A 24,210-nucleotide genomic window follows, 5' to 3' on the forward strand; every position below is an offset into this window, starting at 1 on the left:
GCTCTCCTCTGCCTGACTGGAGTGAGCTCTTTTTATAGTATCAGCGGGGCCTTAATTAGAGTCTGGTGGTCACATTAGCTTAATGGCCTCACCTGACTCTTTGCACGTTAATTGGAGTCAGATGTTCTCATTAGCCTGGAGCAGCCCCTGCTCTGGTCAGTCAGGGAACAGAAAACTGTTAACCCAATTCTGGTATACAATTTTTTATGTCAAATTTTAAATAAAAAGGGCTCAGTAGACTGTAACCCTGGCCTTAGAGAGAGAAGAGCTACGGGGAGGGTCACAGAGAGCCACTGAGGCTAGCATATACCGCCTAGAAGCGCAGGACCCACGGGGACAAGGTCAGAGCTCTGCCACAATATAAACAAAAGTCTGTGTATTTATGTTAAATGTATAAAAGTATATTTTGTGTATGTACAAGGGGTCTACCCTCACATAATTTGTTGGATCAGGGCCTTAGCTAATGGCACAATACTTATGTAAATCACATTGGCGGGGACATGTCAGAAATTCTGTACATACAGTATAGACTATTATATCCTTGGGGGCAACAGTTTTAGGAAGAAATTACTGGAGACACAGAGAGCTGTAAACCTTGTAGCAGCCATTTATTTCCACACTCAGGACTAACCAACAGCCAGCCAAAGCTGGCTGGGCTATCCCCTAATAATCTAACTCAGTTGCCATAGCAACACAAGGTTCTATTACCACGACAACCAAATACACAACATATCCCTCCCCCCTTAATAAGAATGTCCCCTAAATAAAACGAACACTAAACTAGAGAAGGAGGGTAGACTGCCTCCATTCCTGGCTAAACCCCGGGGATTATTTTGCCCCGTAGCCAAGGAGGAGGTCTTCTGTCTCTAGGTGGATTATAGCGGACTTCTGGTGTTGTTGCACCCGAAAGTGTCTTGGGCGCGGGCCTGACGATGGGCTCAGGGTTCGTAGGGCGAATGGGTGAGGATGGGGTATCAGCTTGTGCTGGGCAGAGGGGTATCTCTGCCACTGACAATAATGGAGGGGAAAAGTCAGGAACAGGTGACTCTCGATTCGGTGTCTCCCCGGAGGTGGTAAAGTCAGGTAACTCAACTGAAGATGTGTCCTGAGGACTGGTATGACCTGGCAGCAACTGATCTACATGTCGCCACCAGGTGAGATCCTCTGCAGTCCGGACTGTGTAGGAAACAGGTCCCGTTTGAGCGATGACAGTGGCAGGGACCCATTTAGCTCCAGAAGTATAATTCCGAGCCAAAACCGGCTGTCCTGGGCTAAAGGTTCGGTCTTTTGCTCTGGGTGCAGGCCTGATGACTTGATCTTGCTGCTGACGTTGCACAATTTGTCGGGGTTCAGAAGGTTTCAGCAGATCAAAGCAAGAGTGCAGCTGTCGTCCCATCATTAGAAAGGCCGGGGATGCCTTGGTCGTAGCATGAGGTGTGTTTCTGTAGGATAGTAAGAAGGTGTCCAGACGCTTTTGAATGGATAATTGTCCCCTTGCCGATTTCAAAGCTTGTTTCATTGTCTGCACAAATCTTTCAGCTAATTCATTGGTGGATGGATGATATGGTGCTGAAGTGATGTGGTGCATCCCATTTGCCTTCATGAACTTTTGAAACTCCTGAGAGACAAACTGCGGTCCGTTATCACTCACAAGTTGTTCTGGCAGACCGAAATGACTAAAGAGTCCTCATAGTTTTTGGATAGTACTCTCTGCAGTAGTGGACTGCATTATAGAGACTTCCAGCCATTTAGAATGGGCATCTACCACCACCAAGAACATGTTTCCTTCAAGGGGGCCAGCGAAGTCAATGTGAATACATTGCCACGGGTTTTCAGGCCAGGATGTAGGGGTGCCCACTGGGGTGCATTCCTCACACCGTGACATGACATACAAGCTCTTGCCTTCTTCTCAATAGCACTGTCCAATCCAGGCCACCAAAAATAGCTTCGTGCAATTTCCTTCATGTGCACAGTGACTGGAATGGAGCTGTTCTAACATCTGCGATCTCAGTGGTGGTGGGATAATGACATGTCTCCCCTACAACAAACAACCAGATTGGATTGATAAGTCCGTTCTCCTGGACATGTAGGTAACAAGGTAGGGTGAGACCAGAGGTTCGGCGAGATGTTCCATGCATCACCAGGTCCATAACTGGACAATACTGGCTCAACTCGAGTTGCCTTCTTTACCTGAGTAGCGGTGATGGGTGTATTCTCTACCTGTTCAAAGTAAAAGATTTCTTTCTGGGCACTATCTCGACGGTTGACTGGCAAAGGCAGCCTTGAGAGACCATCCGCATTGCCGTGCAGAGTGGATTTCCGATATTTGAATTCATATGTGTGCGCAGAAAGCAACAGTGCCCACCATTGCATACGACTAGTGGCTAATGGAGGAATGCCAGTGTGGGGTCCAAAAATTGAAATCAGGGGTCGATGGTCTGTGAGAAGAGTAAATTTCCATCTGAACAGATACTGATGAAACTTCCAAATTCCGAAAACTATTCCCAATGCCTCACGTTCGATTTGGGCATAGTTAGTTTCTGCTTTGCTTAGAGTGCGTGAAGCAAAAGCAATAGGTTCTTCTTCTCCCGAAGGCATAATGTGTGACACGGCTGCTCCCACTCCATAAGGTGACGCATCGCAGGCCAACTGTAGGGGTAAGGATGGATCAAAGTGCGTCAGAACTTCAGACTTTAGCAATGCATCCTTAGCTTTGTTAAATGCAACCTCACAGGCTTCAGTCCACTTCCAGGCCTTGTTCTGCCCAAGGAGTTCGTGAAGTGGTTTTAGCAGTGTGGCTAACTGAGATGAACTTTCCATAATAGTTCAATAGTCCTAGAAACGAGCGAAGCTGGCTAACATTTCGAGGAGGGGGAGCCTCCACAATAGCCTTAATTCTTCTTCGAGTGCTTGCTCATATCCATTCCATTAGGTGTGTGCGCGCCGCGTGCACGATCGTCGGAGAATTTTCTACCCTAGCAACACCGGCGGGTTGGCTGTGGAGCCCCCTAGAGTGGCGCCTTCATGGCGCTGAATATATACCCCAGCCGACCCGGCGCCCCCTCAGTTCCTTCTTACCGCCCCTGACGGTCGTTGGAACTGTGGAGCGCGGCATAGCTGTCCTCCACTCTCCCTAGCTTAGTTAGTTATTCACAGTTATAGTTATAGTTCTAGTTGTTTATAGTTAAATAGTTAAATAGTTTAAAAAAAAAAAAAAAAAAAATTGTTCGGTTGTTATAGTAGTTCAGGGGATTAAGGGGGTCGTCTCCCCCTTTCTCCCCCGGCCGCGGGGCCGGGCTCATGCCCAACGCTCCCGGCTTCAAGCAGTGCGCCTCCTGCGCTAAGCCTATGCCCACGAGCGACCCGCACGACTCCTGTCTGAAGTGCCTGGGAGAGTCCCATCAAACAGATAAGTGCAAGATCTGTAAGGCCTTCAGACCAAGGACCAAGAAGGAGCGGGACTTTCGGCTCCGGCAACTCCTTATGGAGGCGGCACTTAGTCCGGACGCTCCATCAACGAGTCAGGCCCCGGCACCTAGCACCTCGGTGCGCAGTGCCCCAGCGGCACCGGCCTTGCCGACCACGCGAGTGGCGTCGGACAAGCCTCCCCGGCACCGGACCTCGTCGGCACCGCAAGCACAACAAGTGCCTCGGCGCCGGTCATTATCCCCCGGGCATAAAAAAGCCCATAAGACGGGGACCTCCGCGCCGAAGACGCCGGCTCCCCCAGTGCCGGGGGTAGAGCCGCGTCCGCCTGTGGAGCACCGAAAACAGGTGACTCCAGCACCATCGACTCCGGCTCCGAGGCCATTGAGTCCGGTGCAGATAGCGTCTCCACCGAGACCGGCGGTGATACAGTGCCTCCCGTCGACTCCAGAGACCTTCGCGGCGGCGAGAGACTTAATAGCTCTCACGGAGCCGGCACCGCCTCAACCACCGGCACCGACGGCACCGTTGACTCGTCCGGTCCAGTCTAGAGGGAAACCTGCCTTGATGCGCCCTCCATCGCAAGGGCTGGAACCACGGCACCGGTCCAGGTCCCGAAGCAGGTCCCCACGCCGCTCGCAGTCCCGGCGCCGAATATCACCTCGGCACCGGTCGTACTCGCGGCCAAGATCTTCGTCGCGGCACCGCTCTACGTCTCGGCACCGCTATGATCGTCGGTACCGATCGACATCGAGACGTAGTTCTCGGCACCGCTACGATCGACGCTCGACGTCGAGAGGCCGCTCCCGGCACCGGGCCTACTCAAGATCACATTCCAGGTCCAGGTCTGACTCTCGGCACCGACGTAGTCATCGGCACCGATCCCGTTCTCGGCACCGTTCGCCGGCACCGCACAGGGACCGTTCATCTCTGGGCCGGCACCGTACGGCACCGTACCTTCCGGAGCTCGTCTCGGCGCGGTCGGCACCGCCATGGCCATCCAGATCAGTGTCCCGATCCTCCGATGGGGCATCGAGATCGGCATACCCCCCTCAGGGACAGGCCGATGATCCGGACATGGGCCACTGGCAGGAGGTAGCGGAGGATCCCGCTCAGGGACCTTCACACTGGTCGTTTTGGACCCCGTGGGCGTACCACCAAGCTCAAGGGGCTCCACCACCATCAGCCTCTCGCTCGGTGCACTCTGAGCGAAGGGCCCCAGGGTCCACCATCTCTCGCCCTCCTCCAGGGGGCATGGAGGCCTCCGTGCCCGCACCTAACGTCCTGGACCCAGAGGCAGGTGATGCTCCGCTCCAAGGCTCATTGGACCAGGCCCCGCCCTTGGATCCCTTGCCACCTGAGGCATCTTCCTCATCTTCCCCAGATGAGGCAGTGGCGGGCACAACGAGCACGGGTCCACCCCCGATTGATCTCCGGGTACACCAGGACCTATTACGTAGGGTGGCACGTAATATGGACCTTCAGGCAGAGGAGATTGTGGAGGTGCAGGACCCCATTGTGAACATCCTCTCTGCGGATGCCCCATCCAGAGTGGCGTTACCCCTGATCCGCACGATCCAGGCTAACGCCACTACGATATGGCAAACTCCTGCCTCTATCCCACCCACAGCGAGAGGGGTGGAAAGAAAGTACTTTGTCCCCTCAAAGGACTATGAGTACTTGTATACCCATCCCCAACCGTGTTCACTGGTGGTGTCATCAGTGAATGCAAGGGAGCGCCACGGTCAACAGGCCGCAGCGCCCAAATCGAAGGAGGCTAAGCGCCTCGATTTGTTTGGCCGTAAAGTTTATTCAGCCGGAGGGCTGCAACTTAGAGCGGCTAACCAGCAGGCGCTCCTGAGCCGCTATAACTTTAATTCCTGGAACTCTATGGGGAAGTTCAAGGAATTGGTTCCCCAAGACTCCAGGGAGGAGTTTGGGGCCTTGATAGAGGAGGGTAAGAAGGTGGCTCGGACCTCCTTGCAGGCCTCCTTGGACATAGCGGACTCGGCTGCGAGGACCCTGGCTTCGGGTATCGCTATGCGGAGGATCTCCTGGCTTCAGGTTTCGGGTTTGCCTCCGGAGCTGCAGCAAACCCTACAGGATCTGCCCTTTGAGGGACATGGATTGTTCTCGGACAAGACGGACTCTTGTCTGCAGAGCCTCAAGGACTCGAGAACAATCATGCACTCCCTGGGGATGCATGTTGCGGGCCCTCAGCGCAGGCCATTTAGGCCGCAGCCTCAGCGCTTCTACCCCCCCCCCCCCCCCCGCCTCGTCAGAGACAGGACTCGGCCCGGAGGCGAGGGCGAGGTGGTAGAAGAAGGTGGACCGGCCCTCAACCCGGTCAGAACCAGGGGCCACCTAGACCACCTTCAGGCCCCAGGCAGAACTTTTGAAGGTGCGGTCGAGGACGGCGCCCCAGTCATCCCCCAGGATCCAGCCCCCTCCTTTCGGGATCGCCTTTCCCATTTCCACCGTGCTTGGTCCCTTATAACTTCGGACCGTTGGGTCCTTCGCACGGTGGACAGGGGATACGCTATCCAGTTTTCTTCTATCCCCCCCTCCCACCCCCCTTCCCCGTCCCTCTTCAGGGACCCTTCTCACGAGCAACTTCTTATACAGGAAGTTTCTACGCTCCTTGCTATGGGGGCCATAGAGGAGGTTCCAGTAGAGTTAAGGGGCAGGGGATTTTATTCCCGGTACTTCCTCATTCCCAAGTCCAAAGGAGGTCTGCGACCCATCTTGGACTTGCGCGGACTCAACAAATTCGTAGTAAAGTTGAAGTTCCGCATGGTCTCTTTGGGGGCCATTATCCCTTCCCTCGATCCTGGAGACTGGTTCGCCGCCCTCGACATGAAAGACGCATACTTTCTCATCGCAATTTACCCACCTCACAGACGCTTCCTGCGATTCGTGGTAAGCACGGTGCACTACCAATTTGCAGTCCTTCCCTTCGGCCTATCCTCGGCCCCAAGAGTGTTCACGAAATGTATGGCTGTCGTGGCAGCGTACCTTCGTCGGCAAGGGATACAGGTGTTCCCGTACCTAGACGACTGGCTGGTACGCGGTCGCACCAAAGAGCAAGTTCGAGCTCACGTCCACATAATAGTGCACACATTCAACGAGTTGGGCATCCTACTCAACAAGGACAAATCCACTCTAGAACCTACCGAGAGAATAGATTTCATCGGCGCAGTTCTAGACTCCAGACGTGCACAAGCCATCCTGCCAGACAACCGCTTTGGCACCATCACGAGCCTCATTCAAGGGCTCAAGGCCTTCCCAACTACCACAGTGAGGTCGTGCCTTACCCTGCTGGGTCACATGGCTTCCTGCACGTACGTAACCAGGCATGCCAGACTTCGGCTTCGCCCACTCCAGACCTGGGTGTCGTCAATATACCGCCCACATCGGGACAGCCTGAACATGGTGGTCACGGTCCCGAACTCGGTCCTGACCTCCCTCACCTGGTGGCTAGATCACAATGTGGTCTGCGAGGGGATGCCATTTCACGCCCCACAACCCTCTCTGCACCTGGTTACAGACGCTTCATCTCTGGGTTGGGGCGCCCATCTCAACGAACACCATACCCAGGGCCTGTGGACTGCACCCCAGCTAGCCCTGCACATCAATGTTCGGGAACTGATGGCGGTGCGCCTGGCGTGCCAGGCATTTCTCAATCTCCTACGTGGCCGCTGTGTGTTAGTTCTCATCGACAACACCACGGCCATGTTTTACATCAACAAGCAAGGAGGAGCACGTTCGTCAATTCTATGCCAAGAGGCCATTCGCCTGTGGGACTTCTGCATTGCCCACTCAATCCATCTCACGGCATCGTTCCTCCCTGGAGTCCAGAACACTTTAGCGGACCGACTCAGCAGGTCCTTCCAGACGCACGAGTGGTCTATCCGTCCGGACATCATACATTCCGTCTTCCAGAAGTGGGGGTTTCCCCAGATAGACCTGTTTGCTTCTCGAGACAACAGGAAGTGCCACGTGTTCTGCTCCCTACAAGGTCGAGCTCCGGGCTCCCTCTCGGATGCGTTTCTCCTTCCCTGGAAAGACCACCTGTTTTATGCCTTCCCTCCGTTTCCTCTGGTCCACAAGGTACTGCTAAAATTGCGCAGAGACCAGGCACAGGTAATTCTGATCGCTCCAGCGTGGCCGAGACAACATTGGTACACCACACTGTTGGAACTCTTGGTTCAAACACCGATCCCGCTTCCATTATGTCCGGATCTCATTTCTCAGGACCACGGTCGGCTGCGTCACCCCGACCTGCAATCACTCCACCTCAGAGCGTGGCTGCTTCATGGTTCACCCAGCAGAGCGGCAATGCTCGCACTCTGTCCAACAGATTCTGCTGAGCAGTAGGAAGCCCTCAACACGGACCACGTACCTGGCCAAGTGGAAACGGTTCTCATGTTGGTGCGAACAACGAGCCATGCCCCCGTTGCAGGCACCTATTCCTCTCATTTTGGAATATCTCCTCTCCCTAAAACAGCAAGGGTTGGCGATATCTTCAGTCAAAGTTCACCTGGCTGCTATATCAGCCTTTCACCCAGGGGAATTCGCATCCTCGGTATTCTCTAACCCGATGGTCGTTAGATTCCTCAAGGGCTTAGACCGGACGTACCCACAACAGCGTCAGCCCGTCCCGACGTGAGACCTTAATCTGGTTCTCTCCAGACTCACAGGTCCTCCATTTGAACCACCTGTTCACTTTTGTATCTATCCTGGAAGACAGCCTTCCTCGTGGCCATTACCTCAGCAAGGCGCGTTTCTGAACTCAGGGCGCTTACATCCGAGCCCCCTTATACAGTTTTCCATAAGGATAAAGTGCAGCTTCGTCCACATCCTGCCTTTCTCCCTAAGGTGGTTTCTCCATTTCACATCAATCAGGATATATTTCTCCCGGTCTTTCATCCTAAACCACATGCTACTCGCCAGGATCAACGTTTGCATTCTCTGGACGTACGCAGGGCCCTGGCCTTCTATATTGACCGCACAAGGCACTTTAGAAAGACGACACAACTCTTCGTTGCAGTGGCCGACCGAATGAAAGGCTCACCGGTCTCCTCACAACGCTTATCCTCCTGGATTACGTCTTGCATCCGGACTTGCTATGACCTGGCAGGTGTCCCAGCACCGCACCTCACCGCTCACTCCACGAGGGCCCAAGCTTCCTCGACTGCTTTCCTGGCACATGTTCCGATCCAGGACATTTGTAGAGCGGCGGTTTGGTCATCAGTCCACACGTTTACAGCTCACTATGCACTAGTGCAGAAGTCCAGGGACGATGCTGCATTCGGATCAGCGGTTTTGCACACAGCAATGTCTCACTCCGACCCCACCACCTAAGTTGGGCTTGGGAGTCACCTAATGGAATGGATATGAGCAAGCACTCGAAGAAGAAAAGACGGTTACTCACCGTTGTAACTGTTGTTCTTCGAGATGTATTGCTCATATCCATTCCAAACCCGCCCCCCGTCCCCACTGTCGGAGTAGCCGGCAAGAAGGAACTGAGGGGGCGCCGGGTCGGCTGGGGTATATATTCAGCGCCATGAAGGCGCCACTCTAGGGGGCTCCACAGCCGACCCGCCGGTGTTGCTAGGGTAGAAAATTCTCCGACGATCGTGCACGCGGTGCGCACACACCTAATGGAATGGATATGAGCAACACATCTCGAAGAACAACAGTTACAACGGTGAGTAACCGTCTTTTTTGGCAGGGGCCTTACGAAAACCTGTAGCATCAATGATGTGTCCCAAATATTCAACAGAGGGATGGAAGAATTCACACTTGTCTTTGCAGACTCGCAGTCCGTACTCTTCCAGTCTTTGTAGGGTAGCCTCTAAATTCTTTAGGTGATCCTCCTCATTCCTTCCAGTGACCAGGATGTCATCCAGATAGCACTGGACTCCTGGCAAGCCATACAAGATCTGGTCCATAACCCTCTGGAACAGGGTGGGAGCAGATGTTATTCCGAAGGGTAGGCGACAGTATCGATAAAGCCCCTTATGCGTCACAATAGTCAACAGCTCTTGGGACTTTTCATCAACGTGCATCTGTAAATACACTTGACTCAGATCAATCTTACTGAATGTTTGTCCCCCAGCCAGGCCTGCGAAGAGGTCATCGATGCGGGGAAGCAGGTATTGCTCTGCACACAACACTGGGTTGACAGTGACTTTAAAATCACCGCGAATCCGGAGGGAGCCATCTTTCTTCACTATTGGAACAATAGGAGTTGCCCATGGGCTATGGGTAACTGGTATTAGGACTTCATTTGTGACCAGGAGCTTCAGGTCCGCTTCAACCTTCGGCCTGCTGGCATATGGCACAGTTCTGGCTTTCAGATATTTTGGTTGACTGTCAGGTTTAATGTTCAATGTCACGGTGATTTCCCTTCATACTTCCCAGAGCCTCTCCAAAAACAGCAGCATGTCTCCTTAGTATAGTGGTCAGACCTGTTTCTTCTTTAGTCACTCGGTGCACTTCTGCCCAATTCAGCTGGATCTTCCTAAGCCAAGACCTACCCATTAAGGCTGGGTAATTACCTCTCACCATGAACAGTGGCAATTTAGCAGCCTGTCCATTGCGCTCCATCTTAACATCAGTAGTGCCCAACATGGGCACAGCTTCTCCCGTATATGTCTTCAGCACTGTTTTTGTTGCTTTAAGCGGAAGATGCTGTAGCTTTTCTTTATACACAGTCTCTGAGACCAGGCACACATAATGTGTCCCTTTTTGCCACAGTGTCGACACACCAGGTCCTTAGACCAGCATTCTGATGTAGGGTGACCTGGCTTACCACAGCAGTAACATTCCTGACTCCCCACAGTTTTGTGGGTAGGTTCTTGTGACACCTTATACACCCTAGGGGATGCACCGATGGATTGTGCCTCCTTTGTAGCCAGTTCCATGGAGAGAGCAATATCAATGGCCTTCTGTAAGGTAAGCTGAGCCTCTGTCAATAGGTGCGTCCATATAGCTTCACTGTGCAGGCCGTACGCTAACCTGTCACGTAGGGCGTAATTTAACATCTCCTGAAATTCACAGTGTTCTGCAAGCTTTCTCAAAGTTGCTATAAATTGTACAACTGTTTCATCATCTTTCTGGTCTCTTTTGTGGAACCTATATCTTTCAGCAATTACCAGGGGTTTTGTAGAAAAACGGGACCCCAGAATTTCCACAATGTCACTGTAAGATTTAGTCTCTGGCTTAACAGGGTGCAGTAAGCTGCCCTACAACAGTTAAGAATATTGGCACCTTCTTCTCTTCTGTAATGTCATTTGCAATAACAAAAAGCTCAAAACGCTCAGTATATACATGCCATTGCACTATAGTCTCCTCAAAAGGTTCCAGAGTCCCTGTAAGTGTAGCCATGATTTTAGTTTCAGTTTGCACAGTCAGTACAAACAAGCCAATTCTCACCCCCTTCCAGCAGCAAACAAGGTTGGTTGGTTTGGTTTCTTTGTACCTTAACTTCTACTTCCTTCTGTTTCTGGGGCAGCACAGATATCCCATCCTCGTCGCCACGTTGTTATATCCTTAGGGGCAACAGTTTTAGGAAGAAATCACTGGAGACACAGAGAGCTGTAAACCTTGTAGCAGCCATTTATTTCCACACTCAGGACTAACCAACAGCCAGCCAAAGCTGGCTGGGCTATCCCCTAATCAGGGCCGGCTCCAGGCACCAGCTTACCAAGCAGGTGCTTGGGGCGGCCCCTCCGGAGAGGGGCGGCACGTGCGGCAATTCGGCAGATGGTCCCTCACTCCTGCTCGGAGCAAAGGACCTTCCCCCGAATTGCCACCGCAGATCGCGATCGCGGCTTTTTGTTGTTTGTTTGTTTGTTTGTTTTTTTGTTTGGCTGCTTGGGGCGGCCAAAACCCTGGAGCCGGCCCTGCCCCTAATAATCTAACTCAGTTGCCATAGTAACACAAGGTTCTGTTACTATGACAACCAAATACACAACATAGACTGTGGGAAGATTTTCCAAGTTAGGCACATACAGTCTTGCCCATACATTTTTAAGTCAGTGGGGTGCCACACAGAACAGTTTAAAGGGTTAGAATGTAAATTAGACATACAGCGTATATCCTTCAGTAAGTTTGCAGTGTTAAACAGAAGTTGCTGTAATAGACTCTTCTGATGTAAACAGTATGAACTTGCATATTTTATGTTGTACTATATATATATATATATATATATATATATATATATATATATATATATATATATATATATATAAAAATGAAAATTGTTTGGAAAATATATACGCTTCCCTGTATGAAAAGGGAGGGTAATAATGTTCATGGAATATTGGGTTGCATTTATCTTTAGTTGATGTATTTTCTTTTACTAAAAAATAGACATATCCAGTTCATTAAAAAAGGGAACGTACATTTATATTTAGACTTGGTTTCAAATTATGAGAAATCCTAACTTCTGACATTAATGCTATAAGGAGCTATTATGCAGCTTTGAAAGTTGAAAGGACTGTTCTTAAAGTAGTAAAAGTTTGTGAAATATCATTTTATTGGAAAAGTGTGTTTGTTCTATATTCATAAAACCTTTTTATCTTTACTGTTGTATTAGGGAAAGATTAAAGATTATGTCCAGGTTATTACTTCAGTAAACAAATACAAAATATTTTACTTGGCAGCGTTTGCTGTCATTATTCCTGCTGCTGAAGTCAAGCATGAGTCATCATTAGGCTCTTTTGAAAGTAACCCCAAAATAGTCCATATCTATAGAACAATAAGGTTTAAATTTGCAATTCTCTTTATGAGAACAGTATGATTTAAATTGGGTTTAGCAGAGCAGTTACTATACCATATGATTGTGCCTTAAATCAGGTTAGGTTTTATTATATCTTTAAACAAACAAAGCTGTGTATATGACTTTTTTCATTCACCCAAACCATATTAAAATTATGGGACTTATTCATAGCTCATAAAATTCATGTTGTACATTAAAGACCTAATCCTTGTTTTTTTATTCATGTGAGTAGTCCCATTGAGTTAGGCAAGTGTGTTTCTGTATTCATATGGAAAAACTGATCCATGTGGTGAATCTATTGGCAGATCTCTCTGTTGCCGTCACATCACTGTGAGCACAGTCACAGCAGAGGTTCTTATTTCAAATCCTTCTCTACTTCACAATTAAATCTAAATTTGTGTGGATCTGGCTGTGGGACAGGCTTCAAGAACTGCACTCAGTGCATGTGATCAGTTCAAATAGCGAAGTCCATCTGTGTGTCTAGAGTTCAAGATGTTTTGATTCAAGATACCTTGGTTCTTTGTTGCGAGACACTGAAAGGGTTTCTTATGTCCCTCCTGTCTTGCTGGACAACACAGAATATCATCATGGGGCAAATCTATACTAAAGTATAGATTTCTGTGCATGTATTTTTTAAAATAAACACTATGCGGCCCTATCAAACAGTAGTTTGGCTTTTTAGTTCTGATTATCAATACCTTGAGAAGGCTGTCACACTGAACAGCACAAGGAGAAGACTATAAGGGAACATGGAAAATAAGCTTATTTAGTATACAAAATTGGCATCAAGATTGATTTAAGCTCCAATCTCAATTCCTTAGATATACATCTTTAATAAATATTGTTGTTAGAGATTCCTCATACTTCCCTCCTCTGCTTTTTAATAGAATAAATATAACTTGCAAAACAAAGTCTCAACAAGGTAGGGAGAAATCATTATTAATTGATAATATTGTAGGAATATTATTCTGTGCCGTTTCTACTACATTTAATAAATTGTACCAACTATACCCTTCATGCTTACCTAATCCTTACAGAAACTGAACTTTACAGAATAAAATAACATCCTAATGGCAATCTGAATAATGTAGAGTCATTGTAAGATGATTCATGAAATGTATAAATAACCTTCTGTATACAGAAGCAGTATATACTCTACTAGTTTTAAGGCAATTGTAACAGACGTAGATCCTATTTTCCACAACTAGGTTGTAGACAAATTAGAAAAGAATGCTACACATTCCATGAGCATGTTCCATACCTTGCCTGGCTTTCCTGTATGGATTCAATACCATGTGGAGTGTCACAACACTAAATGGTGTGTGGCGAGTACGCCTATGTATCTTGCTTGTGCAGTTTGTCAGGTAGAGATAGAGAAATTCCATAAATTTGAACTGTGGAAGGAAAGAACTGTTACATGGAACTCATATTTGACAGTGTTGCCAACACTCACAATTGGCATGGCAACACAGTGATTATGAATATTTACTACCAACCTGCTGCTCATCCTCTAGAACTGGGACTACATACCAAATCATGGCCCACGTGATCCAACCCTGCTGCTTGTCACCTTCACCCTCTGAAGGGAGGAACAGCAACCCTGATGTGACTCATCTCTTGAGTGAAATGGAAACAAAATTTATTTTAATAACATGCATTCGAACTTATATGTCACAGATATTCTCTTGGTCTAAGTAGAAGGCAGTTATTCAACAGCTGTCCCACACGTGAGTGCGTGTACGTACACACACACACACACACACACAATTTTGCTACATTTGTAACAGTAAAATTCTTTATCTGGCTCTCCAGTAGCCCAAAATGTCACTGGTGCCAAACCAGTAAATTTTCAGGACAAAATGTTTCTTTTCCCTGTCATAAAATGAATCCTTGATCATAATAGTACACACTTTGTGCTGCCTCCCAGAGATTTATGGCACTGGCCTGGTCTTGCTAGAAAGGCATCGTGATTTAAAAATAAAATTATTAAATTAGTTAAATTGATTATGAAATTACTTGACAATCATGCTAATAAAGGCTTGGGAAATTTACTTGATTTAGTATTGTAATTCTTGTCCAAGTTTTGATCATCTTGCACAATTTGTCTTGTTGGCCTACATCACATATACCCTTTAAGTCCTTCTCTTGGCTCCCACTCTTCCATCTCAAACAAAATTTTCTTGTCTTTGGTTTCAAAGCTCATCACAATTTAGTTCCATCCTACCTATCTAACCTATTACCTTTTTGTCAGGTCAGTTCCTACCTATGATGCCAGCGTTGATTGCCTGCTTCTCACATAAGCACTTTCATGGTTCCTTCCATATTACTTGAACAGGGAAAGCTCCTAATCAAAGTCCATAAAGCCAACTCCTTAACTTTTCTTAAGTCCATCTTCAAAACTCACTTCTGCTGTAATACAGAAAGAAACTGCAATCTGATATTGGTTAAGTAGGTTGTGAATTGTGTAGTCGATCTAAAGGTCCACCCCAGTTGATGAGCCATGTGGTATCAATATTATGCCACATGATGATGGAATTTTTGATTTTTCTGTTTGCTATTAAAAATGCTGCTTGAGAACTTATTAGAGTTGGATTTAAGGATAATTACTTTGTATATTTTGACATGATGTTGACAATTTGTTTTTTAATGGTTATAAAGCTTTATTTTTTTAAATCTCAATGTCAAATGATTGTCTGAGCCACTCCCATAATTTCCCACAACTCTGAAAATGTAAATAAATAAAAATGGAGGAAAAATGCTTAAAAATAAACACTATCTGTTAAATTTATTTAAAAAACTGCTTTGGGGATGAATGAGTGTAAAGGAGATTGTTGTTTGTAGGACCCTAGCCTCATTTGTTACAGAAGTTGGGAAGGTGTGTATTGAATGAATCAGGGAGAGAAAGGATGGTTTTATGGTTAAAGCAATTGAATGCTGCCTTGGAGAACTAGATTCTATCCCTACTTCTGCCACAAAGTTCCCATATGATACTAAGCAAGTCACTTAAACCAAACTTTTCAGTGTGGGGTCACAAGGGATAATTTTCCTGGATGCTTGATTTGATATCTTGGGTCTGATTTGCAGAAGTGCTGAGTACTCACAGTTGCAACTGAAGTCAGAGGGAGCTGTGCTTTGAACATACAAAGTCCTATATAATGCTAAGTACCCTGATAAATGAGGTCCAAGGCATCTCAAATTGGGCATTCAAAATTAATGGACAATTTTGACCATAATCTCTCAGTGGCTCAGCTCCACATCTGTAAAATGGGGCTAACTCTGACAGGGGTGTTGGAAAGATAAATTGTTTGTGAAGCACTGAGATAATATAGTGATGATCACCAAAGAAAAACCCATGAGGAAATTAATAATTGTCTTCAGAGCTGGGTTTGAATAGTGTGCAGTAAATAAGGCCTAAGGCAACATATTAAATGAGGATAAAGCAAAATATTGAATAGCTGATCATTAAATGAGCACCATCCATCCTGTGCCCTGACTCAGGAAGGGGTCACGTGGAAAAAATAGTATATGATCATGTAATTAAAGATTGTATCATAATGCATATGCACAAGGGAGGAATTAAAGATGTGCAGCAACCTTGATTCTGGCATTTCCTAATTTTGGAGTGCTTGACTTTACATTCTTTAATGTTAATTTAATGAGGTGGATGGGCAGGTAGGTGTTCACACACATGTTCTATATAAGAAAAGCACATTCTTTTTGATAACTGATAAGCCTGCAAACTCAGTCTGGGATCTCAAAGTCAAACTGGGTTCTTTTCTGTATTGCATATCACCATTAATTAGTGAAGATTAGGGAACATAGTTAACAATTTTGTTGAAGAGCTGCAAGGCAGAATGGAATCCAGCTTCCTCTATCTTAGGCTAACACAGGGATAGACAACCTGTGGCACGCAAGCTGATTTTCAGTGGCATTCACACTGCCCGGGTCCTGGCGGCTCTGCATTTTAATTTAATTTTAAATAAAGCTTCTTAAACATTTTAAAAAACCTTATTTATTTTACATACAACAATAGTTTGGTGATATATTATAGACTTCTAGAAAGAGACCGTCTAAAAACGTTAAAATGTACTACTGGCACGCAAAATCTTAAATTAGAGTGAATAAATGAAGACTCGGCACACCACTTCTGAAAGATTGCCAATCCCTGGGCTAACAGGAGCCAAAAGCAATACACTTTGGTCATTGAAGGAAGCAGATATGACTGAATATTCATAGGGAACAGATCTGTTGTGTAAGGCGGCATCACTTTTACTAGCAGGTGTGTACAATTAAATTAGGTCGTTGGGATGCAGTAACCACCCATGCCTGCTGGACCCTCAACATCTGTAACAAAGAGAGGAAGGAAGGAGTGCGGATTGGAAGGAAGAGTTGGGTAGCTGAGGACTGAGGAGAGGGACCGTGTGGAAGACTTGGAAGGGGGAAGGAAGCAGAAACTAGCTGAAAAGCTGGGGACAGGGAGATGAGTAAAAACTTCCGTTTCCCACAGACCTCCAACATGCACATTGTCTGATGTTCACCCATTTTCTGAGAATTTTACATGGTTTCTCATTCAAATATTTATCCAGCCTTCTTAGCTTTTGTGACTTGAAGTAGCCAGTCTTTGATGGAATCACCTGTGTGAGCTATTTAGGGTTTTTTGTGAGTTTAGACCATTCTTGGGTACAAGAGAGATCCCACTATTTATTTAGAATCCCTTTATTTTGAAAATATGTGAATCCTTTTTCCTTAGTTTGTTTTTTTAATTAAGAAACAGTTTTCTAGTCAATATTGTACTACTTATAATACAAATGTAAACATCAGAAGTCTTAATAAATAGAGCCTGATTTTCCCCTTACTCATTATCCCTACTTTGGTCAGATACTTAAAACAACAGGTTTTTGTTAAGGCTTATTCCCAGAAACAATCTTTCAGGTGGAATATCAAAACTTGTTGCTTCCCCTTCTAGAAAACAGCTTTTTGTGTAATGATATCCATAAGCAGTGATGGTCCATAAGGATACTAAAAAGATCATATGTCTATGTCAAGCTGTTGTCTTATGGAAAGAAGCAACCAGTGAGGAAGCAATTTCACTGACTTGACAGACTCTCACAAATACACACAGAATCGAGGAACTCATGCTTCTAACATAAGAAGAAAATGAATCCTAACTGGAAATATAGGTCTTCCAGTTCATTTTCCGTGATGAACTGCTAGTGTCTCATGACATTTCTAGATTCAGGAGGGGAAAAGTAACAGTATGTTGTGTCTGCCAACTGTGTGGTAGAGACAGCCAGTAAATAAAGTTTTTAGATGTTATCACAGTTACAGTATACCTTTTTTCTAACCAACTACACAGTATTTTCTATATGATTTTTTAGACTGCTATGACATTCCTGGTAAACTCCATGTACTGTAGCTTTCTATCATTTTGGTTTGTGCTTAGTTACAGCCAAGACAAGCAGAGAGGAAGCAGAGGAGTTTCAGTGGAGTCAGGCAAATAAAGGTTAATTACGGGCTGGTGATTCCTTCTCACATGACCATAAAAAAATATTTGGCCTTTGGGTTGTGCTTGAAACTTAACAGCCTGTCACAGTACTTGTAGTAAGATGTACCCTATTTATTTATAGAATTAGTCAGTCAAAATAGAACACTCTGAACTTCATTCAAGACAAGCAGTTGCTTAGGATGTGTGTAAACACATACTCTCTGAACAAGAAGCACTTTACTCAGGAGCACACAAAGCAGAGTCCTGGGCTGTTTTTCTTTTAAAACAAAAATAATTGAAAATCTTTGTCTGGATTAACTAGTTTGGTGTGGATTTATTTTTATTTTTTTAAAGTCTGAAATGTCGGAAGGTGAGGACTTTGGACAAAGTAAAAGGTACTGTCATTTACTTTTATAGCTTTTTCATATAGAATTATATATTTTTGAAGTAGCATAAGAATAAGAGCCTGGAACTCCTGAATTCTGATCCCAACTCTAACTCAAATCTGCTCTGCGATTATAGCAAGTCATTTAATCTGTCTGTTTCCCATCTTTGAAATGGACCTAAGGATACTTAGCTCACAGCAATGTTGGGAATTAGTTAATTTTTTTAGAGAGATTTTGTGTTGCAGACTGCTATATAAGTGCTAGTGTATTTTTTAAGTAAAAATAAAGTGATTGACACAAAATAATTTAAGTTTTCTAATAAATCATTCCTCCCAGCCATAATCCTGAAACAACATAAGCCTCAAAATGTCAGAGACACAAATAACTTTTGTGGAGCCTGTTATTGACAGATCCATAATTCATACTGCTAGATAGGGCACTATGTTCCTGTGAGGTATGTCTGTGGAATACTTTCTTTCTATGATCTGCTTTGTTGGTTCAAATTAGATTGTAAAATCATAGGAGAGGGACTGAGAAAGAGGTGCTGATCTAAAATTTAGTTTTAGAAGCAACTAGTTTGATGAAAATGTAACAATGTAATGCAGCATGTTCCAGTGGAAATAAATGGAATGACTTAAATTTAGCTACATATATGTACGTTAAATACAGATATTAATATTCCAATCAAAATGTGTTTAAAGTGAAGTATGAAGTTAAACTAATCTTCAGTGTATCCCAGGAATAAGTTAGTTGGATTCCTTAAAGGGAATAGGAAAATATGAATAATAAATGGCATTGGATTTAATATTGTGTGGGTTGCCAAAACATGTTGAAACCAGTTAGGAAGTAACATCTTGGCTGTCTGTAGGGAAATGCTTTTTTTCTTTCAGAGTCAATAAACTTATATGTGTAAATCAGGGAGAGGGAGGGAATGTTGTTTTTTGAAAGCCAAACTATCTCTCCACTTTGAGATTATATTAAGAGTCATGATATTAGTGAAAAATATTGACTCCACGGTATGACCAAAGAAACAATTTGAGACTCCACAAATTACAAAATGCCCTGGTCAGTCAGATGTTTTAAAAACACATGAAGATGGCAGAAATTTGCTTGAAGACTTCCAGCTTTTCAAAAACAATTTTGTGCAGCCATGACACGTTTTAAGGAATTGTAAGAGCCAGAACTCCAGATTCACATACGGTTTGAATTTATCATTTCAACTGATGCATCTGGATACAAACACAGTCGTTATTTTTTCCAAGTTTTATGGGAAAATATCTGTAGTATAAAATATCTATTTCTACTTGTCTAGTCCAGGACAATATCTTAGTACCTGATTCTGCATTGGATGTGGCAAACTCCTCTCCCCATGTGGATCATTGGTGACATGATTGGGGTTCTGTGCAAACACATTGGTTCGCCCACACACATCCGATTGCAGGATCTGGGCTTCGGCAAATATCTGATTTAAAAGTATTGTAACTCAGCGTAACATGGTTATTTTTAAAGTGAAGTCATAATTGGTTATTGATAGTCTTTATTTTAAAGTATCGATTTAGTTGCTTTTTATTAAAAACACTTTAGCTGGTACTTTTATTAAAATTTGGTTATATTTACAATACAAGGAAGGAATAATATGGGCAACACAAAACTCGGTGGCGGGGCGTTAAACAAAAATGTGATTTTTTTCATTATATCACGTCAGTCTTATGAGGGGACTGTATCCTGCTCTTCCAGCGGAATGGAACAATTTGATCAGAGAGATTATTTTCCATCTCTGTTATCTTAACACCAGTGAAAAATAATTGATTTAACTAGTTAATCTGAAACTTTTTGATTAATCTGATGTTTACCAATATTCAAAGGAAGCTAGAAGGATATGGACAGCATTTGGAGTTCAGAATTTGTTGTAAGAAGGCCTTGGCTATTAGATATGAGATAACGTTGTAAAAATTAATGTTTAACTTGTTAGAGTTTTGTAAACTGATGCTTTAGTTAGCAAACATTTCAGAAGTGAGAACTTGAAACAAAACATATTAATATTAATAGGGCCCACTCCTTCCATAATGAATTCCTGGAACACCCCTTGAATTCATTGGTCCAGATCCTGGTCCCCACCTTTTGTGCCTCTCCAGAGGAACAATACGGTTGGAAATCCAGTGTAATCAACAAACTGGGAATTACAGCTCTGTGCCAACCCCCACTTGCAGCCTCCATCTATACCTAACATATCCCTCAGGCTGAAGTGCAATATTTGTTTTCCCTTTTCTTTCCCTTGAACTGGACTCAGTAACGTGAATTTCCCAGTTGTTTTCTGCTTTATAAATTCTCAGATTTGGAACTGTTTTTATATTTTAAAAAAGACTCCAGTGTTTATAGAAGTTGGGGGGAGGAAGGGGACAAAAAGGAATTTTTCTGGTTTGATTTGCCTTTTTGTCTTGGCAAAAGGGCATCATTTTTACCAGTGGATTTTTCTGGGCATTTAGGCTGACTTGAATAAATTTTAGATCAACATTTGAAAATATCTACTGAGCATGTACAGGGGAAAACACATATTTTATTTCATGGTTATAATCGTTTTATGTTATATATTGTTTTCCTACAGTATGTATCTCTCAGTGCTTTTGAGTGTTAAATACAGTTAGTTTAGGATATCCTCTGCTGTTTTGGGGGAAAATGTGATTTTCAGGCAGCATTTGATGTTAGATGGATAGTCAGTGAGGTATACAGAGAAACAGGAAGGGTGTTGCAGAGAAACAGAGAGGAGAAAGCTCTTGCACCAACACTGCTAAGATTGTGTGGACAGTCCAAAAGTAATAAATAAATAAATAATAAATAATAATAAATTAATGGAGATATCCTATCTCCTAGAACTGGAAGGGACCTTGAAAGGTCATCGAGTCCAGCCCCCTGCCTTCACTAGCAGGACCAAGTACTGATTTTGCCCCAGATCCCTAAGTGGCCCCCTCAAGGATTGAACTCACAACCCTGGGTTTAGCAGGCCAATGCTCAAACCACTGAGCTATCCCTCCCCCTAGTAGATAATTTCTAGTTGAACAGAAAGAAGTAAAGAGAGGTTTGTTTGGTAGACTGGAGCAATTCATTTGATATGGCCAAGTGCATGGTCATTTGACCATATCACTAAATGTTTACAAGGCAGAATGACTGGTTTGGTTATATGGCTGTAACATATGATGATGTTAATACTGTTTTGGCAAAAGTTGCTAATGGCTTGCACATTAAGGGACATTGATGTATAAAATTCCCCATACAAAGAGCTGAAAAAGCCATGCAATAACTAAACTCAGTTATTAAGGGTATTCTGGGAGTTAAAGCACTCTTCTTTGTCTGGCAGTTGAAGATCTGAGTGTTCTCTGTTGAGGAGCAGCTTCACAAAAGGAAGATAGAGGCCCCACTCACCTTTCAAAAGCATGTGAGCTTGGTGAGCAGCCTTCGACTAGGGGTCTCCCAGGTGAAAAGTGTGGAAAACTCGCATAGAGTTTGTGAACCAGTGAAACATTAGCGAGGCCTGGGGGAGGGGAGAGACAGCTGCTTCTGGGGATGAGATAGAGGTATCTAATATTAGGGTTCTGCAAGAAGGAAGTTGCCTGTGTTGTTTGTTACCACTCTTGTTCAAGGAGGCACAACTTCTATACATTTTGTAAACAAACACATACTAAAAAAAGCCTGTGTCACAAATTTCTGCTCCAAAGAGGAAATTCACCTTTAAGTCCACAAATTCTGCTACTGCTTGGCAGAATGGCAAAATATAGTACAATAGAGCAAGTATCATATTGTGGATATATAAAAATCAAGTTTCTAACGGTTTCAGAGTGGTAGCCGTGTTAGTCTGTATCAGCAAAAACAACAAGCAGTCCTTGTGGCACTTTAGAGACTAACAAATTTATTTGGGCATAAGCTTTTGTGGGCTAAAACCCATTTCATCAGATGAATGGAGTGAAAAATACAGTAAGCAGTATATATGTATGTATATGTATACAGCACATGAAAAGATGGAAGTTGCCTTACCAAGTGGGGGGGTAAGTGCTAACAAGGCCAAGTTGGGGGGGTCAGTGCTAACCAGGCTGATTCAATTAAGGTGGAAGTGGCCTATTCTCAGTTGACAAATCAACAGTTGACAAGAAGGTGTGAGTATCAGCAGAGGGGAAATTACTTTTTGTAGTGACACATCCACTCACAGTCTTTATTCAGGCCTAATTTGATGGTGTCCAGTTTGCAAATTAATTCCAGTTCTACAGTTTCTCATTGAAGTCTGTTTTTAAAGTTTTTTTGTTGAATAATGGCCACTTTTAAGTCTGCTATTGAGTGTCCAGGGAGATTGAAGTGCTCTCCTACTGGTTTTTGAATGTTACAATTCTTGATGTCTGATTTGTGTCCATTTATTCTTTTGCGTAGAAACTGTCCAGTTTGGTGTTTATATATTAACACTGAAATGTTTATTTTGTGATTTGGCAGAATCAGGACTTCAAATGAATAACATTTGGCTACAGCAGAGGTAGGCAACCTATGGCACGTGTGCCAAAGGCGGCACGCGAGCTGATTTTCAGTGGCACTCACACTGCCCGGCTCTGGCCACCGGTCCGGGGGGCTCTGCATTTTAAATTTAATTTTAAATGACGCTTCTTAAACATTTTAAAAACCTTGTTTACTTTACATACAACAATAGTTTAGTTATATATTAATAGACTTATAGAAAGAGACCTTGTAAAAACATTAAAATGTATTACTGGCACGCAAAACCTTAAATTAGAGTGAATAAATGACAACTCGGCACACCACTTCTAAAAGGTTGCAGACCCCTGGGCTACAGTGTCATATTACACGTTATTTTTAAAATTACCTCAAGACTAGGAGCCTTGTATTGTTGATCATCCTCCTCCTTGGCAATCCTGGACTAGAGGATCAACTATATCTAAGAGATACTTGAGGCATTTGGAACCAGTGGTCTAAAGCACCCTTTTATGTAAGGGCTGGCCCATCAAAATTTGCTCCAAAAAGTAGGTCTGTGTTGGCAGACAGATGGAATGGTAGTTAAAACACTCAAAACATTTAAACTGGAATTTATGTAGCTCATCTATCAGTAAGCTACATAAATTCTTACACAGATTAGAGCAAGCTATGTGTGTTGAGGAACTAGGGGATAGGATTCTCTCCAAGAAATTTTAAATTACAGTTTAATTATCAGTTTTGAGAAAGACATCAGAGGAAAGACAAAATATCCCCAAATCAAGTCATGGAATTGTAGAAAGTCATATCTCTAGCCACAGGCCAAGATAAGGTTTTCCCTAGTATTGTAAAACAACTTGAAAGAATAACATTAACTGTTTGATCATCTGCTTTATAAAGATTTGACTCTCAACTAGCAATGTCAGGCAAGTTCTTCATTTTACAGGAGTAGTAGTTTTCAGGAGCTTTTCTGAGACATGATATTCCCTTACCAATCCTAGAGAGGAAAATAAGCGCAACAAATGCCAGCGTTAACGAGTAAGCCAGGGAGCGTATTGGTACATGGATCAAACATGAATATATGTTTGGTTGAAACAGAGATGGTACAGAGTCTTATGTACAATACCATCAGATCTGCAGTACAGTCCCCTGAAAAACCAATCCAGGATTATCAAATGCTAATCATGTAATAAAATACCACAGTTATCTCCTGGAAACCATGAAGAAAAGCAAAAGAAACTTCTCTGACCAAAACAGTCAAGTTGTTTTGAGTAAGAAATGGATGTGCAGTCCATAAGGGATACAGACACTAGAGTGTCTGAATGAGCGTGTGGATTGGTTAAGCTGACAAATTGTTCATCAGAAGGGGAACCCACATTCAGAATCTTCCAGTGGATAATCAGAAGCTTTGGATACAGGACTCAGTCTTTAGCTACCCAAAAAAATAGGCTTTAGTCAATATGATGTCCCAGATTAGGTCAACTAAGGTATATGTATCCTCTGATGCCCTTATTTCCAGGAAAGATTCACGAGGTAAAGGAGGAAAGGAAATTTGTATTATTACTTATACCAAATAATTAGACACTCACTTGGTTTCTACACCTAATGAAGATGTTCATACAGAGTTTAATTTAGGAGCAGTACACAGACTTTTTGAA

At 44.2% G+C, this 24,210-nt stretch overlaps 1 protein-coding gene and 1 long non-coding RNA gene across 13 annotated transcripts in view; one reads left to right on the plus strand and one right to left on the minus strand.

Moving 5' to 3' along the window:
* The window catches only part of RETREG1 (reticulophagy regulator 1), a 136,897-nt gene that overhangs the window by 67,420 nt on the left and 45,267 nt on the right, over nt 1–24,210 (plus strand). Inside the window, exon 1 of one of the 3 annotated variants that reach the window (XM_054017907.1) lies at nt 17,874–18,094. The exons of the other annotated variants lie outside the window; for them this stretch is intronic. Within the exon in view, the coding sequence (XP_053873882.1) occupies nt 18,060–18,094 (35 nt within the window). The 5' untranslated portion in view covers nt 17,874–18,059. Of the gene's footprint in view, nt 1–17,873; nt 18,095–24,210 lie in introns of those variants that run through there. 3 annotated transcript variants of the gene reach the window in all.
* The window catches only part of LOC128831479 (uncharacterized), a 52,012-nt gene that overhangs the window by 19,046 nt on the left and 8,756 nt on the right, over nt 1–24,210 (minus strand). For 6 of the 10 annotated variants that reach the window (XR_008443807.1, XR_008443810.1, XR_008443806.1 and 3 more), the window contains 3 exons: nt 14,478–14,623; nt 13,745–13,830; nt 13,476–13,608 (listed from right to left, as the gene is read on the minus strand). This is a non-coding gene — a long non-coding RNA (uncharacterized LOC128831479). The remainder of the gene's footprint in view (nt 1–13,475; nt 13,609–13,744; nt 13,831–14,477; nt 14,624–24,210) is intronic. The other 4 variants (XR_008443804.1, XR_008443803.1, XR_008443808.1 and 1 more) reach the window with 2 other exon arrangements.

This window comes from Malaclemys terrapin, chromosome 2 (genome assembly GCF_027887155.1).
Source record: "Malaclemys terrapin pileata isolate rMalTer1 chromosome 2, rMalTer1.hap1, whole genome shotgun sequence".
Taxonomy (NCBI): Eukaryota; Metazoa; Chordata; order Testudines; family Emydidae; genus Malaclemys; species Malaclemys terrapin.